Source organism: Bufo bufo, chromosome 4 (genome assembly GCF_905171765.1).
Source record: "Bufo bufo chromosome 4, aBufBuf1.1, whole genome shotgun sequence".
Taxonomy (NCBI): domain Eukaryota; kingdom Metazoa; phylum Chordata; class Amphibia; order Anura; family Bufonidae; genus Bufo; species Bufo bufo.
The window spans coordinates 424,131,541-424,147,768 of NC_053392.1; the positions used below are offsets into that span (position 1 = coordinate 424,131,541).

General features: G+C 43.1%; 1 protein-coding gene across 1 annotated transcript in view; it reads right to left on the reverse strand.

Moving 5' to 3' along the window:
* CNST (consortin, connexin sorting protein) overlaps positions 1–16,228 on the reverse strand; it is a 176,478-nt gene that overhangs the window by 75,540 nt on the left and 84,710 nt on the right. Inside the window, exons 6-8 of the mRNA XM_040429319.1 lie at positions 14,293–14,401; positions 11,968–11,989; positions 10,691–10,769 (exon numbers count right to left, since the gene is read on the reverse strand). Of these exons, the coding sequence (XP_040285253.1) occupies positions 10,691–10,769; positions 11,968–11,989; positions 14,293–14,401 (210 nt within the window). The remainder of the gene's footprint in view (positions 1–10,690; positions 10,770–11,967; positions 11,990–14,292; positions 14,402–16,228) is intronic.

Consider the following 16,228-nt stretch of genomic DNA (forward strand, 5'->3'; position numbering starts at 1 on the left):
GCTACTTTCACACTTGCGGCAGTGTGATCCGGCGGGCAGTTCCGTCGTCGGAACTGCCCGCCGGATCCGCCGATCTGCCTGAAAGCATTTGTGAGACTGATCCGGGTGCATTGCAAGGACGGATCCGTCTCTCCGCTTGTCATGCGGACCGACTGATCCGTCTTGTACATTTTTTCACATTTTTACCGATCTGCGCATGCGCATGCCGGAACGACTGATCCGGCATTCTGAATGCCGGATCCGGCGCCAATTCATTCCTATGGGAAAAAATGCCGGATCCGGCGTTCGGGCAAGTCTTCAGTTTTTTTCGCCGGAGAGAAAACCGTAGCATGCTGCGGTTTTCTCTTTTGCCTGATCAGTCAAAACGACTGAACTGAAGACATCCTGATGCAAACTGAACGGATTACTCTCCATTCAGAATGCATGGGGATATGCCTGATCAGTTCTTTTCCGGTATAGAGCCCCTGTGACGGAACTCTATGCCGGAAAAGAACAACGCAAGTGTGAAAGTAGCCTTATAGAAGTAGAGAAATTGAAACGTGGAAATTTGCAATTTTTTACACATTTTTGGTAAATTTGGTATTTTTTTATAAATAAAAATGAATTTACTTAATTTTACCAGTGTCATGAAGTACAATATGTGACGAAAAAATCTCAGAATGGCCTGGATAAGTCAAAGCGTTTTAAAGTTATCAGCACTTAAAGTGACACTGGTCAGATTTGCAAAAAATGGCCAAGTCCTTAAGGTGAAATAGGGCTGAGTCCTTAAGGAGTTAAGTGAATGGGTCTGTGATCCCCATGCGCCTGCCCCACGGAAAGTGTCCGTGCATTGCGGACCGCAATGTGAACGAGCCCTTACTGTGAAGTGCTCTAGGCTCTCTGCAGTAACCCTACCCCCTGCGATAGAGTGATCGCACCACCGTCCATCCAGCTAGAGCCGTCACTCAAGAGCAGAGGGGAAAGGTACTGCAAAGAGCCCTTCACAGTAAGAGAAAGCCTAGTGGACACTGGGGATCATAGCGCAAAGTGGATGACCATACACTAAGGGCTCATGCACACAACAGTATTTTGCGTTCAGTATACTGGACATTTTTTGAGTTCAGTATGCGGAACATATACTGAACCATTCATTTCAATGGTTCAGCAAAAAATACTGAAGTGTCTCTGTGTGCATTCCGTTTCAGTATTTCCGTACCGTGAAAAGATAGAACATGTCCTATTCTTGTCCGCAAATCACGGTGCTTGGCTCCATTCAAGTCAATGGGTCCGCAAAGAAAACGGAACACATACGGAAATGCATCGTATCAGTTCCTTTTTTGCTGAACCTTCTATTGAAAATGTTATGCCCAGCCCAATTTTTTCTATGTAATTACTGTATATGGCATACGGAAAGGAAACAAAAAACGGAACAACGGATCCGTAAAAAACGGACCGCAAAACACTAAAAAAGCCATACTGTCGTGTGCATGAGCCCTAAGTATGTTATAACTATTACACCTCACTTATGTGGTGTTGTCAGCAGTTTTGCAGGGTCAGGACTCTCTTTAAAGTGCATCTGTCACAAGTTCATTCACCAAAAACTCACCCTTTCCATAAAACTGGTGACCAGAGGGCTGCACGCCACTGACTGGTTGAGTACAAAGAAAGTAAGATGAAGGAATCCCAGAATCTGTTTGCAAACCCTTGTGGATCTGCATCTCAGACATAACTTCCCACACAGTATGGGGTGCGATAGAAGTAGTAAGGTGAAAGATTCCCTAAGCAAATTCTAAGAGCTGGAATCTTTCAGGTTTAAAAGTCATCGTTTGCTGGCAGCAAATCGTGTGTAATCACGCTTTTCTGCTGGCAAACAGTGATCAGTATGGGGATCAGCGATGGCATAGCGATCACTCCTCCCTATACTATGGAGAAGATCACTACATATAATAGCATCTGTCTCCTCCACTAACGAGCATGCGGTTGTTGGGAACGAACGCTTCTTTCCCCGACAATCGCCTGTTAATCTGCAGGTCTAATACAGCCTTAAAGGATAACTGTCACATTTAGACCCTAATTTCAATTTTCATATATGTAGTTACTAATAACATGATATTCCAGAATCAGTTACTATTAGACTGACTTACCCCATATTTAATAAGATTCAGCCCTTAGCAACCAGTCTGCATAAAACTGCATTTTCACTATTCAGTTAAGATGGCCGCCACTGCCCTCCCCCTGAGGCTAATCCCGCCTGCCCTCACTAGCCAGTAACAATAGCCCCCCAAAAGTGTCAGTAACCAGAGCCCTCCCCCTAAAGGGTTAATCTCCTGCAGCACAAAGGGGTCCTCTTACCACATGTTGCTTTCATTTATACACTGAGCAGATGGCAGATCTCCCTTCCCTGGTCTGCGCTGATTCAACTCTGCCTTCTCCAGCTCTGCTGAGTGAGGGAGCGTCTGCCAAGTGCAGGGACAGGGAGAAGTCCACACAGCCCAGGCACTGTTATCAGCTGCTGGGGAGGACCTGACTTTAATCATTTACTTACAGTCCCTGGCTGTCAGTAATCTGACCTTGCACGCAGCCTGCTTCTGCGTCCTCTGTCCTTCAACAGATAGACTGACCATGCCTAGCAACCCTATTTTAAGCACAAGTGAAAGTAGGCAGTACAGGGAACAAAAATGTGGAATTAAGGGGTAATTGAATACACAGTGAAAAGTTGAAATAGGGCCACCAAGGAGTTATTAATAACCACAATCCAATACTCCAAAAAAGAAATATATATGACAGTTATACTTTAAGGCCCTGATACACATTGATGCATCATCGGCCAAACCCACCGAGAATAACTGACAGTGTAATGTGTGTGGGGAGCTCCTGACTCTCCCTCGACAGATAATATTGGGGCAGAGATTTAATTGGAGGAAATGACTGGAGATCTCCTTTAAAGGGGGGTTTCTGCTTTCCCCATATTGACGACCTATCCCCAGAATAGGTCATCAATATCAGATCAGCGGGGGTCTGACTCCAGGCACCCCTGCCGATCAGCCGTATGAAGAGAACGCAGCACTCCTGTGAGCGCTGCATTGTAGTTGCTGCGCATCTGCTCGCCGTCGACATTGCAGCAGTGAGCAGTGTAATTACAGTTCCTCTGTCTCATTCATTTAAATGGTACTGAACAATTGTAGCTACACTCTAACCCATTCTAGTGAGCTGGAATTACACCTGCGGGCGGGGTTGTCGGACCACTCTACTCTGATATTGATGACCTATCCTGAGGATAGGTCCTATAATATGGGGGAAGCAGAAAACTGCTTTAAGATCTCGGCCTGCAATCATTAAATGGAAAAATCATTGTTATCACTTAGATACTGAAAATCATGACAAAGGTCATATTTTATTTTATTATACTATGAATAATTCAATGTCCAGCATGTGGAAAGCTCTCTGGGTAATCAAACCCTATAACAATTTATTGTCAGCTTCTGTTTGCAAAACCTCCATTGATTATTTTGCCCTCCCTATATGATGATATCTTCACACTGACCTAGTTCATATTGTGTACTGTGAGGATTTTTATATTACCCAACCAGCTCTGTTAACCACTTCAGTACCAGAGAAGGATTACTGCTCTTCATTACAGAGCCTGTTTCATTGGAATCTTTTACTTTTTGTGTTCTGCATTTAGAGAGCTATGACATTTAGATTTTTACTAAAACTACAGTGATACAAGTATGTACAGTTTTTAGATTTGACTACTTTTACATGATAATGCTAAATTTTATAGAAGAAAGAAAAAGGTTTTTATGTTGCTGCATTCCAGGAGCAGGAACTTTTAACATTTTTCATTGATGTAGGGCTTGTTTTTAGGGGGGAGTTTTTCAATAAAATCATTTGGGGATACATATAAAAGGGTCCATTCACACATCCGTAGTGTATTGAGGATCTGCAATACACCCGGCCGGCACCCCCATAGTAATGCCTATTCTTGTCCGCAATTGCGGACAAGAATAGGACATGTTCTATCTTTTTTCCGGAGCCGTGGACCGGAAGATCGGGGGCACACTCTGAAAATGCAGATGCGGACAGCACTCTGTGTGCTGTCCGCATCTATTCCTGCCCCATAGAGAATGAATGGGTCCGCACCCAATGCGGACCCATTCTACGGACGTGTGAATGGACCCTTAATGACAGATTAACTGTTTGGAGGGAGTATGGATATAAATCTTGCATTGATTTTGTCCTTTTTTCCACATTATTTGCTGTGTGGTTTAAATGTTGTGTTGTCTTATTAATTGATTGTTATGATTGACTGCTTTGATTGATTGATTTTTTGTTTGTTTTTTTAACCAAGAACACTTTTTTTTAAATTAAATAAATAAGCATTATTTAAAACTTTAACATGTTTTTTTAAGTCCCACTAGGAGACAGTGGGTATACTCATTATATCAAAGCATTATAGCCTGTGAGTTCGTTAGTGTCAGGAAATCTATTGTGCCAAGGCTGGCCTTGGCGACTTTGTTAGAGGTAGAGCTGCCATGACAATTACTGGCAACCTGTGATCTCATTGTTGGGCATCTTTTTGTCTAACCACCTCGAAGCGGTCGCTATTGACTGTGGCATCTAAGGGTTTATTGTACCATTGCTGTCCTGCTAGGCCTTCCCAATTATGTGTAAGCACACAGCCCCTATTTCCCCAGGACAGCAGCTAAGTATCGAGGTCCCACTAGCACAACCCTACCAATCTACTAGCCACTGGGACATTTAGGAAAGGGGGTATCCAAGCTGAACAATTCTTTTTAGCACAGTTTTCTTTTGCACTTTGTTTCCTTTGTGCATCTGGTAAATTAAACATAAGATCTAAATAAATGAAATGTAGAAAAATTAAACATTACATTTTCTGGCTGATAAAAAGCTCTTCAACATGTTCTGCCTGGTAGTTCAGATAAAGTCTGCAACTAACCGCAGAGATTTTGACCATGGAGAAGCTTCCAAGTACAGTACTTTTCGGAATTTCTCTGTTTGCCTTTAAAAGATGGATACTATAGTCAATGGCTTCTGATTTACCCAAGAGAAGGCTTAAAAATGGTGGCATCATGTATGACAGCAGCAGACATGGCCATTAAGAGACTGTGATGATTGGCAGAAGGGGACATCTTTGGGACCTTGACCCATATTTTTTTCCTTAAAAAAAAAAAAAGAATTCTGTATATAGATAAGTATGTGTATCTGTGTGTACAGGATCAGAGAGCTGCTGGAAGCTGGTAAATTACTTCCTATGCTTTAGGCAGGGGCCTCCTTAGTACACAAAGAGGGGGAATTTCTCAAGACTGGTGTTTCATATACCAGTCCTGATCTCCTTTGCAATGGAGTGAGATACATCTAATTTGTTAAGGATTGAGGATTAGGCTTCTTAAAAGGGGTTGTCCGGGTTCAGAGCTGAACCCGGACATATCCTCATCTTCCCCAACTCCGTTCCTCAGACATTTTATGCTCCGATGCTCTCCTTTGCCCTGCGCTGAATCGTGCAAGGCAAGAGCTTTTTCTGGAGAGCCGGTGATGTACCGGGGTTCTCCATGGGTAAGCTAGGCGGAGTCTTTCATCTAGCAGTGAGCCCGGTAACGTCACTGACACTAATGTGCGGGCTTTAGTGCTGCCCTAGCCTGTAAAACTACTAAGGCAGAGCTAAAGCCCGCCCATTAGTGCCGGTGACGTCACCGAAAACACTGCTAGGCGAAAGCCGCCGCCTAGCTGTGTAAAAATATAAGAAAAGCCCTTGACCTGCGCAATATAGCGCAGAGCAAGGGAGAGCATTGGACATGAGGTGCTCCAAAGCTCATATCAGAGGGGCTGCCTGGGTGAAAACAGGGATGTGTCCGGGTTCAGCTCTGAACCCAGACAATCACATTAATAAATGAGGAACATCGCTGCCTCCCGTGCGGCAGAAAGTCATTATGCCAGCTATGGTGTAAATTATAGTTAGTTTGCTGGGCTGCTTGATGCCTTGCCCCTAACCCGGCCACGCTACACCCTCCTTCCCCTAGAAAAGTGTGATGTGGTATAAAATCCTCAAAGAGTCGCAATTTTTTGTGAAAATGGTTTGCAACTTTTTGACTCCACTTTTCCGGCAGCCAGGGGTTGATAATTTCACAGGACGTGTACTGTACTATACTGTAGAAACGTGTTACTAGACAGCCACTGCATGCACTTAATACCGCACCTGTTGATTGGCTCTACTTGCTCGCAATGTAATATGCTGATTGGCTGATCATTTATATATTAGGGATTGCAAAATCCCCTCAGCCTGCTTGGCCGGAGGCCCAGGGAAAGTAGTCCAGAATACTTTACCAGCCCCTACACCAAGTTTCTTTGTAGTGAGAATGGGGGTGAGAGTAAAGGGTACCATGGGGGGTGAATTTCAGGGGTAGTATGGTTGGGAATTTCAGGGGTAGTATGGTTGGGAATCAGAACATGTGGTTCGTGTTATCTGGTGCTTTATCCAGATTTGCTTTTAGCATTAAGTAATGGTTTTCCTGGATGAATAAAAATCAAACCCAAGTCTTAATTTCTACTTTTAGAACGACATTATAGATCTTCCTTAACTCTCAATGACATGATCAGGCATCTGGAAATAGCTTGCCTGGAAGAGTCTGCTGCCATCATATTGCGCTGAGGGTCTTCTGTCCAAGTAGACATCAGGGCAAAAAGCAAGTTTAATCCGATGTAGCTGTGATCTTTATAATTAGTCTTGTTGTAACCTGGTCACTAAACTCTTGTGAAATATTCCACCCTGTAACATCCAGGGAATAGAGATGGATTTGGACGCGGTCGTATGGAGTACATTGTACTCATGCTATCATTTTCAGGACAACTAATCATGAGGTTCCCTAGCCTTCTCCTTTTTCTTAGGCTACGTTTACATCTCAGAGGAACAGCTTGCTGGACTTCACCATACCCAGCAATGCCAGTTAGGGCCACGCATCGTCGAATTCCCATTGACTACAATATCATCCGATGGGGATCCGGCCAGTCTTCAGCATAAATGCTGGCTTTCGGCTAGACAAAAAGTCAAGTATACAGGACTTCTTGTCCGGCCAAAAAACAGCATTTCTGCTGGAATGCTGTGGATCCCCATCGGATCACACTGTAGTCAACAGGGATCTGGCTGCTTCCTCGCAGCTTATTTAGCACAGGACTGTCCATTGGATAACTGCTGTGCTTGGTATTGCAGTGTAGCCACATTCAGTGCACCTAGGCCACATGACCAATAAACCTCAGTTGCCTAGGAAGAGACCCCAGTGCTCACTTATCCTGAGGGCCAACATATTCCACAGTGCTTTACAGACATTGTCATCACTCTAGGGAGGCTTTTAATCTAAATTCCCCATCAGACTCTTTTTGGAGTGTGGGAGGAAACAGGTACTCATAAGAAATCCATGCAAACACTGGAAGAACATATAAACTCCATGCACTGGAACTTAAAAAGAAAACCTTTAACTTGGTCAAAACTACCGATAGCCACCTTTTAAGAGGAGAGTACTATTTATTTATTTTTACACTTTTTTTTTTTTTTTTTTTTTCATTTTAGGAAACAATGCTGCATCTGGCACAGTTTTCCAGCTATATGATGTGATAAGTCCAGTTCACTACAATGTACCCCTTACCCAGTGTGCTAAGTCACTGCAGCATCCAAGTGACAAGCCACATGGAATTTTGATCATTTACTACCAGTGGACACACACCTGTCCTGACCATGAGAGCATCTCTGTGCAGGACTGACCACAGTTACAGTACAGTCATCAGAGCTGTGTTTGACACAACAGGTCCATGGCTTGTCACATCATGAGACCAGCAGAGATTTTCATCCACAGAGTAATCAATGAAGGTTCCCATCAAACGATAGCAAACATGGATCTTAAAAAACAGAGCAGTTCATACATTGTACAGTTGCAAGAAAAAGTATGTGAACCCTTTGGAATTATATGGATTTCTGCACAAATTGGTCATAAAATGTGATCTGATCTTCATCTAAGTCACAACAATAGACAATCACAGTCTGCTTAAACTAATAACACACAAAGAATTAAATGTTACCATGTTTTTATTGAACACACCATGTAAACATTCACAGTGCAGGTGGAAAAAGTATGTGAACCCTTGGATTTAATAACTGGTTGAACCTCCTTTGGCAGCAATAACTTCAACCAAACGTTTCCTGTAGTTGCAGATCAGACGTGCACAGCGGTCAGGAGTAATTCTTGACCATTCCTCTTTACAGAACTGTTTCAGTTCAGCAATATTCTTGGGATGTCTGGTGTGAATCGCTTTCTTGAGGTCATGCCACAGCATCTCAAATCAGGTTGAGGTCAGGACTCAACTGGGCCACTCCAGAAGGTGTATCTTCTTCTGTTTAAGCCAAACTGTTGTTGATTTACTTCTATGCTTTGGGTCATTGTCCTGTTGATACACCCATCTTCTGTTGAGCTTCAGCTGGTGGACAGATGGCCTTAAGTTCTCCTGCGAAATGTATTGATAAACTTGGGAATTCATTTTTCCTTCGATGATGGCAATCCGTCTAGGCCCTGACACAGCAAAGCAGCCCCAAACCATGATGCCCCCACCACCATACTTCACAGTTGGGGTGAAGTTTTGATGTTGGTGTGCTGTGCCTCTTTTTCTCCACACATATAGTGTGTGTTTCTTCCAAACAACTCAACTTTGGTTTCATCTGTCCACAGAATATTTTGCCAGTACTGCTGTGGAACATCCAGGTGCTCTTGTGAAAACTGTAAACGTGCAATGTTTTTTTTGGACAGCAGTGGCTTCCTCTGTGGTATCCTCCCATGAAATGCTTTCTTGTTTAGTGTTTTTTTACGTATCATAGATTCGCTAACATGGATGTTAGCATATACCAGAGACTTTTGTAAGTCTTTAGCTGACACTCTAGGATTCTTCTTCACCTCATTGAGCAGTCTCCGCTGTGCTCTTGCAGTCATCTTTACAGGACGGCCACTCCTAGAGAGAGTAGCAGCAGTGCTGAACTTTCTCCATTTATAGACAATTTGTCTCACTGTGGACTGATGAACAGCAAGGCTTTTGGAGATACTTTTATAACCCTTTCCAGCTTTATGCAAGTCAACAATTCTTAATCGTAGGTCTTCTGAGAGCTCTTTTGTGCGAGGCATCATTCCCATCAGGCAATGCTTCTTGTGAAAAGCAAACCCAGAACTGGTGTGTGTTTTTTATAGCTGTAACCAACACCTCTAATCTCATCTCATTGATTGGACTCCAGTTGGCTGACACCTCACTCCAATTAGCTCTTGGAGATGTCATTAGTCTAGGGGTTCACATACTTTTTCCACCTGCACTGTGAATGTTTACATGGTGTGTTCAATAAAAACATGGTAACATTTAATTCTATGTGAGTTATTAGTTTAAGATGACTGTGATTGTCTATTGTTGTGACTTGGATGAAGATCAGATCACAATTTATGACCAATTTGTGCAGAAATCCATATCATTCCAAAGGGTTCACATACTTTTTCTTGCAACTGTATATGCCAATGAATAGTGTTGAGTGAACTTGTGTTTTAAGTTCAGCGTCTAAAGTTCGGGTTATCGAAAAATCGAGTTATGGATTCTAAATTCAGTTATGGTCCATGGTAGCGGAATCCATAACCTGATTTTTCGATAACCCGAACTTTAGATGCCGAACTTAAAACACAAGTTCGCTCAACACTACCAATGAATAAAGTACATTCAACTGTTCTCAAGCCACAGGTACTACGCGTGCCCAATCCAATGTGAATCCGATGAGGGGAAAAAAAAAATAATAATTGCTGATAGTTCATAGCCACTGCCAACTGAATTGAGCCCAGCTCCTCTTTTTGGTGCCTTATCGCCACCCTCTTCTGGTCCCAACGCCAGGGAACCACTGGTTAAACACAGGCACACAGTTCAACTCTGTTCACGCCTGCAGAGTCAGTGCCCTTCTGTGGGAAGCAACGTCGATGGCATTGTGGCCAGAAGAAGTTGGAGATAAGGCACCAAGAGGAGGAGCGGATTCGATTCAGTTGAAAGTGCCTGGGCCCCATTAGCAGTGGGGACCGGTGCTCAGGCTCGTTTTGGATAATTTGTACATGAATGAAAAGACATTTTTCAGGTGCTCTGAATATCAACAAACATACATAAAGGCATGATCGGGATACTATGTATTTTAACTGCAGGGCACCAGGAACAGTTTAATTAGTCAATTTGTAGTGATATAATCCCTTTAAGTAAAAAAATGCTAATTCGTTTCCTATAAACAGTAAGAGGATTGGCCATAATAAACAACTATGATGGTATTGCGAAAAAAACTCTGGAATCTAGAAGTTATTTATTGAAAAATTGTAGTACCCCAGTAGACCGACAGGGGATTTAAAAGCAGAGTATGGGATTTTATCTTTTTACTCAGACAACTCTTTAAATCTCAACCTAATTAATATTTAGCTATCGAGTAGTCATCAACCTTTGGAGCACGTTCCAACACACGCCTAATGCCCAGTCATAGTCCTTGCTAACCCAATAAACACATTTCAGAACCATCAAGTTATATAACAATTCTAAAGTAAGCTAATGAATACACATAAGCTGCTTTCCAGTGCAAGAATACAGGCTCAGTCGTTCTACAACTGCAAGACAAGAAGCAAATTGTCAAATAATAAACCCATACCTGGACACTCGCCATCCACATCATATCCCACTGATCCCTTTAACTGATGGAGTTTTTGAATTTTCTCTGAAGTAGAAGACTAGAAGAAACACCAATGAAAGCAACATTAGTTAGAAACGAAAAATAAAATCTAATTTCTTCAAATCTTCGAGGTAGAAGGTGTTGCCCCACACTTGGAAAATATTAGAAGGGGTGTATATATAAAAATAAAAAAAATGCCACAGCGTCTCATTTCCAGTGACTCCCACCCCTGCGGCTTCCAGTTATTTGTCATTTACACACATGTCACCACTGAGGCCACTGAATGGTCGGCAATGGTCAAAATTGTGCACACGGCATGTCACCACATGTGATCTGTTGGGGACTGGAAGCAGCAGGAACGGGAACCAGAACAGAGTGACAAGGTTAGTCCTCTGGGTAGGTCATCAGTATCTAATTGGTGTGGGTCTGACGCCTGGGACCTCCACCAATCAGCTGTTTGAGAAGGTAGAGGTGCTTGCAGTAGCACCGAAGCCTTCTCTTAGCTTTTCCTAGACCAATGACCACACGTTCATCTGTCACGTGGCCCAGGTGCAGGTCAGCCCCAAAGAAGTGAATAGGGCTGAGCACAATACCAAGAGCAGTCGCTATACAACGTATGGCGCTGTGCTTGGTAAGCACTGAGAAGGCCGCAGCGATCACACTAGTGCCGATGCCTTCTAAACCAGCTGATCGGTGGGGGTGCCGGGTATCCAGAGAATAGGTCATCAGTTTTAAAATCCTGGAAAACTCTTTAAAAACAGAAAACACAGATACTTTCCTCCACCGATCCCCCACCGCTGCCCTTCTGACACTGCCTAGGTCCCTACTGCTCGTGGGACACAGGAAATGCAGAGTAATGACCTCTCAACATTCCCTGCATGTTGAAAGGGAAGTAGAGAGCAGTGGAGACCCGGGCAATGCTGAAACAGCAGCTGTGGGGGATCGGTGGGGGAGGAAGGGTCTCTTGTTTGATGTTTTTAGGCCCCTCTGGCACAAATGCAAACATTTTTAAAACTGCATTGAAAAAAAAAAAAAAGAAACACAAGCATTTATGCCTCTGTTTTCAATGCATCTGCACTTTTTACAAGTGAATCACCTTTATTTATTTCACGTTTGCATCCGAAGAGAAAACTGCGTCAAAAATTTATGTGTGGTTTTTCCAATGTGGTTCTCATTGTACCTCAACCTCAAAGGTGTGAACATACCCTAGTACAGCAGCAAACTGCTTATACAGTGTGAATGAACTATGTACTTACCTGCCATATAGAGGCCTGCGGTCTGTGAGGGAGAAATGAAAAACAAAAACAAATCAGAATGGATTTTCAGCCTCCACGTCTTATGCTGCACAGAAACTGGCACAAATACTGTCTAATATTTCCAGCCTTTGTGAATACCAGCTCATAGGGGACAGCTGTGCCTGCTTAGATTTTTTTTCTCAATGGTTTAATTCTACAGCACGGTATCTATAGGTATCATTTCATGTGCATTTTTCAAAATCTAGTGTGACATACAATGAAATCTTCATAACCAATCACAGTTACAAACTTGGTAAGGTTGGAAAAAGACAAATCTAACCTACAGTCCCACAGATTTGATCTAGAGGAAGATTTAAAAAAAAAAAAAAAAAAAAAAAAAAACTAGGCTGATGTCAAATGCCCCATATTAAAGGGGGTTTCCGAGATATTTTTTTTTATTGATGACCTATCCTCAGGATAGGTTATCAATATCAGATTGGCTCTGTACTTGAATACGAAGGAGCCTTCCCACTGAAGTAAATGAGATGGCTTCTTCTAATTACACAGCTCACCGCTGTGATGTCAACAACGAAGGGAGCGCTGGCACGGTAGTAGTGCCACATCCTTCTCTGGGTTTTCCTAGGCCGTGTGACCACACGTTGATCGGTCTCACATGGCCTAGGTGTAACTCTGCCCCAATGAAGTGAACGGAGCTGAGCCGTGATACCAAGCACAGCCGCTATACAATGTACAACGCTGTGCATTCTCAAACAGCTGATCAACGGGGTTCCCAGGTGTTGGACCCCCACCAGTGTTAGTTCCTTTCTGGAGGCAAATATGGATATCAGAATAAATCCCCGGAACAACAACCCATCTCCAGTCACCTAGTGCCAAAAATCTGCAATATTTTTTTTTAGATTCAAGAAGGTCATTCAGGCCTGCCTGGAAATTGTTCAATGAATATATTACAAATTGAATTGGCAGAGTTCTATAGACTCACGCTCTTAGGGCCTGTTCACATGGTGAGTTTTACCTCAGAACTTTGGTGCAGACTTTTGAATGGGAGGGAGTGGTGAGGATCATGGAGCGGCCGCTTAAAGCTGTGGCTGCGTCAAGATCACACATGTGCCTTCTTAGGCTCCATTCACACGTCCGCAATTTCGGTCCGCATTTTGCGGAATGGAATTGCGTACCGATTCATTCCTATGGGGCAGCACGATGTCCGCACTTCCGTTCCGCAAAAAAATAGAACATGTCCTATTCGGAGGACACGCACATTGTCGCTGTTCGTGTTTTGCGGATCCGTGAAACACGTTGCGGACGTGTGAATGGAGCCTTAGTGTGCCTGCGACTATAGGCCGCTGCCCCTCCATTGATGCAGTAAGTAAGTGGCCGCTGGCGGGTTTTGGCATGGCTGTCTGTGTAAACAGGCCCTTACATTAGGGCATCATGCGCACAGTCTTATCAGTTTTTTGGATCCTTGAATGGATGGCTTCTGTGTGCATTCCATTTATTTCACACTCCCGTCCTAAGAAATGACTATTCTTGTCCACAAACATGGACAATAGCAGGAGCAGTGGGATTCTTGAATTGAGCACACAATCTTGCAAGTAGTTTTATTTGCAACATATTACTAGTTTTCCCCGAATGTCTCTGTGTAACATGAATATTTTATGGTTCATGGCAGCATTTTAGCCAAGTGGAACAATACTCTATATTACTGTGAGTAAATGTATAAAATAGACATTTAACAGGCACATCTTGTACATGATGAGTAATGAGGTCACAACCTTTCCATGCTCCAAGAACACACTTCTCCATATTAGGCCTTGTTCACATCAGCGTTCAGCCTTTCCGTTCTCCTGCTCCGTTATAGGAGCAGGAGAACGGAAAGGACGGATTCGGCTCATAACCATAGACTATAATGGGGTCCGTTAGGTTTCCGCTCAGAAGATGATTTTGGAGCGGAGACAAAAGTCCTGCATGCTGTGTCCCTAAGGGGTTAAAGTGAACCTGAGAGAAGGATATGACAGAGGTAAAAAAAAAATAAGAATCTTCTACGACTCTGAGAAAGAGTCCAATGAGAGTCCTGATTACCAAATCCACAAACACATCTCTGCAATAAATGGTTGGATTTGCCCCCTAAGAAAAATAATGGCAATATAATGTAAAACTAACAATTAATTGGACAAAAAGTATATATATATATATATATATATATATATTATATATATACACACACACACACACACACACACACACACACATACATATACGCTGTCTCATCTAGTTGTTTCAACATGTTTGAAGTAGCAAATAAAGTCAAATAAGTGTATGAAAACTTACTCGTGATGTGATCCGCATATGTTAGACAGCATTTCCAGCTCTTGGCGGCTTAGATCATTCTCCAAGGGGGAGGGCAGTGATGCAGATTTGGTTTTCTTCCATTTCGTTTCTGTATAGTTTAAAGGAGAGCAAGATTTCAACGTTACTGAGGAAAATGAAGGCAATATTAAAGGGGTAATTCAGGTATAAGATGTTATTTCCGATGCATAAGGTCCGGTGGAGGTCCTATTGGTGGGACTCCCAACGATCACAAGAACAGGGGCCTCATAGCCTGTAGAGCTTCCCCTGAAATGGATGGAGAGGGTAGTCAGAAATGCATGCCACCGCTGCATTCATTTCTATGGAATTACGGGAGATAGCCAAGCACTGAATTTCTGATTATTGGGGGTCTCAGCGGTAGGACCCCCATTGATCTCATAGTCATCCCCTATCCTGTGGATAGAGAATAACCCCTTATAACCGGAATAACCCTTTTATAACTTTGAACTTCTGCCCTAATCAGTAAGGACCTGACAATATAAAACTTTCAAGGAAGACTACAGGGTGGGCCATTTATATGGATACACCTTAATAAAATGGGAATGGTTGGTGATATTAACTTCCTGTTTGTGGCAAATTAGTATATGTGAGGGGGGAAACTTTTCAAGATGGGTGGTGACCATGGCGGCCATTTTGAATCCAACTTTTGTTTTTCAATAGGAAGAGGGTCATGTGATACATCAAACTTATTGGGAATTTCACACGAAAAACAATGGTGTGCTTGGTTTTAACGTAACTTTATTCTTTCATGAGTTATTTACAAGTTTCTCTTTGTTTACAGCCATTGTCGCCGAGGTTAACACGTGAGGAGCAGATAGAAATTGTGTTGATGTCTGGTGAACGCAGTAACCGGGTCATTGCAGCAGATTTCAATGCAAGACACCCTACGAGACGACCCATCTCCCATGCTACAGTTAGCAATCTGCTTGCTAAGTTTCGTGAAACTGGTTCAGTGTTGGATTTGCCAAAATGTGGACGCATGAAATCTGTCCCTAATGAAGAAACATCAGTGGCTGTCCTAGCTTCATTAAGCAAGAGCCCACAGCATAGCACAGGCCGCATGTCACTGGAGAGTGGCATTAGTCGAACATCCCTTCGGCGGATATTAGCTACTCACAAATGGCACCCTTACAAACTCCAGCTACTGCAGCATCTCAACGAGGATGACCCAGATCGGCGCACTGAATTTGCAGAATGGGCAAAACAAAAATTGGAACAGGACCCTCAGTTTACACAGAAGATTTTGTCCAGTGATGAGGCAAACTTTTATGTGAATGGTGAAGTTAACAAACAAAACCACCGCTATTGGTCTGACACTAACCCACATTGGATAGATCCCTCCAAGACTGTTGGAAGAAAAAAATTGATGGTATGGTGTGGTATATGGGGTACAAAGATAGTGGGCCATTCTTCATCAATGGAAACCTCAAGGCCACTGGATATGCGAAATTGCTACATGATGATGTGTTTCCCTCTTTATGCACTGAAGCTGGCACGTTCCCTGAGTTTTTCCAGCAAGTTGGTGCACCACCACATTATGGGTGTCAGGTCCGAGCATTCCTAGATGAACAGTTTCCTGGAAAGTGGATTGGTCGTCGTGGGCCAGTAGAATGGCCCCCAAGGTCTCCCGATCTGACCCCCTTAGACTTTTATCTTTGGGGTCATCTGAAGGCAATTGTCTATGCTGTGAAGATACGAGATGTGCAGCACCTGAAACTACGGATACTGGAAGCCTGTGCTAGCATTTCCCCTGCGGTGTTGCTCTCAGTGTGTGAAGAGTGGGAGAAGAGGGTTGCATTGACAATCCAACACAATGGGCAGCACATTGAACACATTTTATAAGTGATCAGAAACTTGAAAATAACTCATGAAAGAATAAAGTTACGTTAAAACCAGG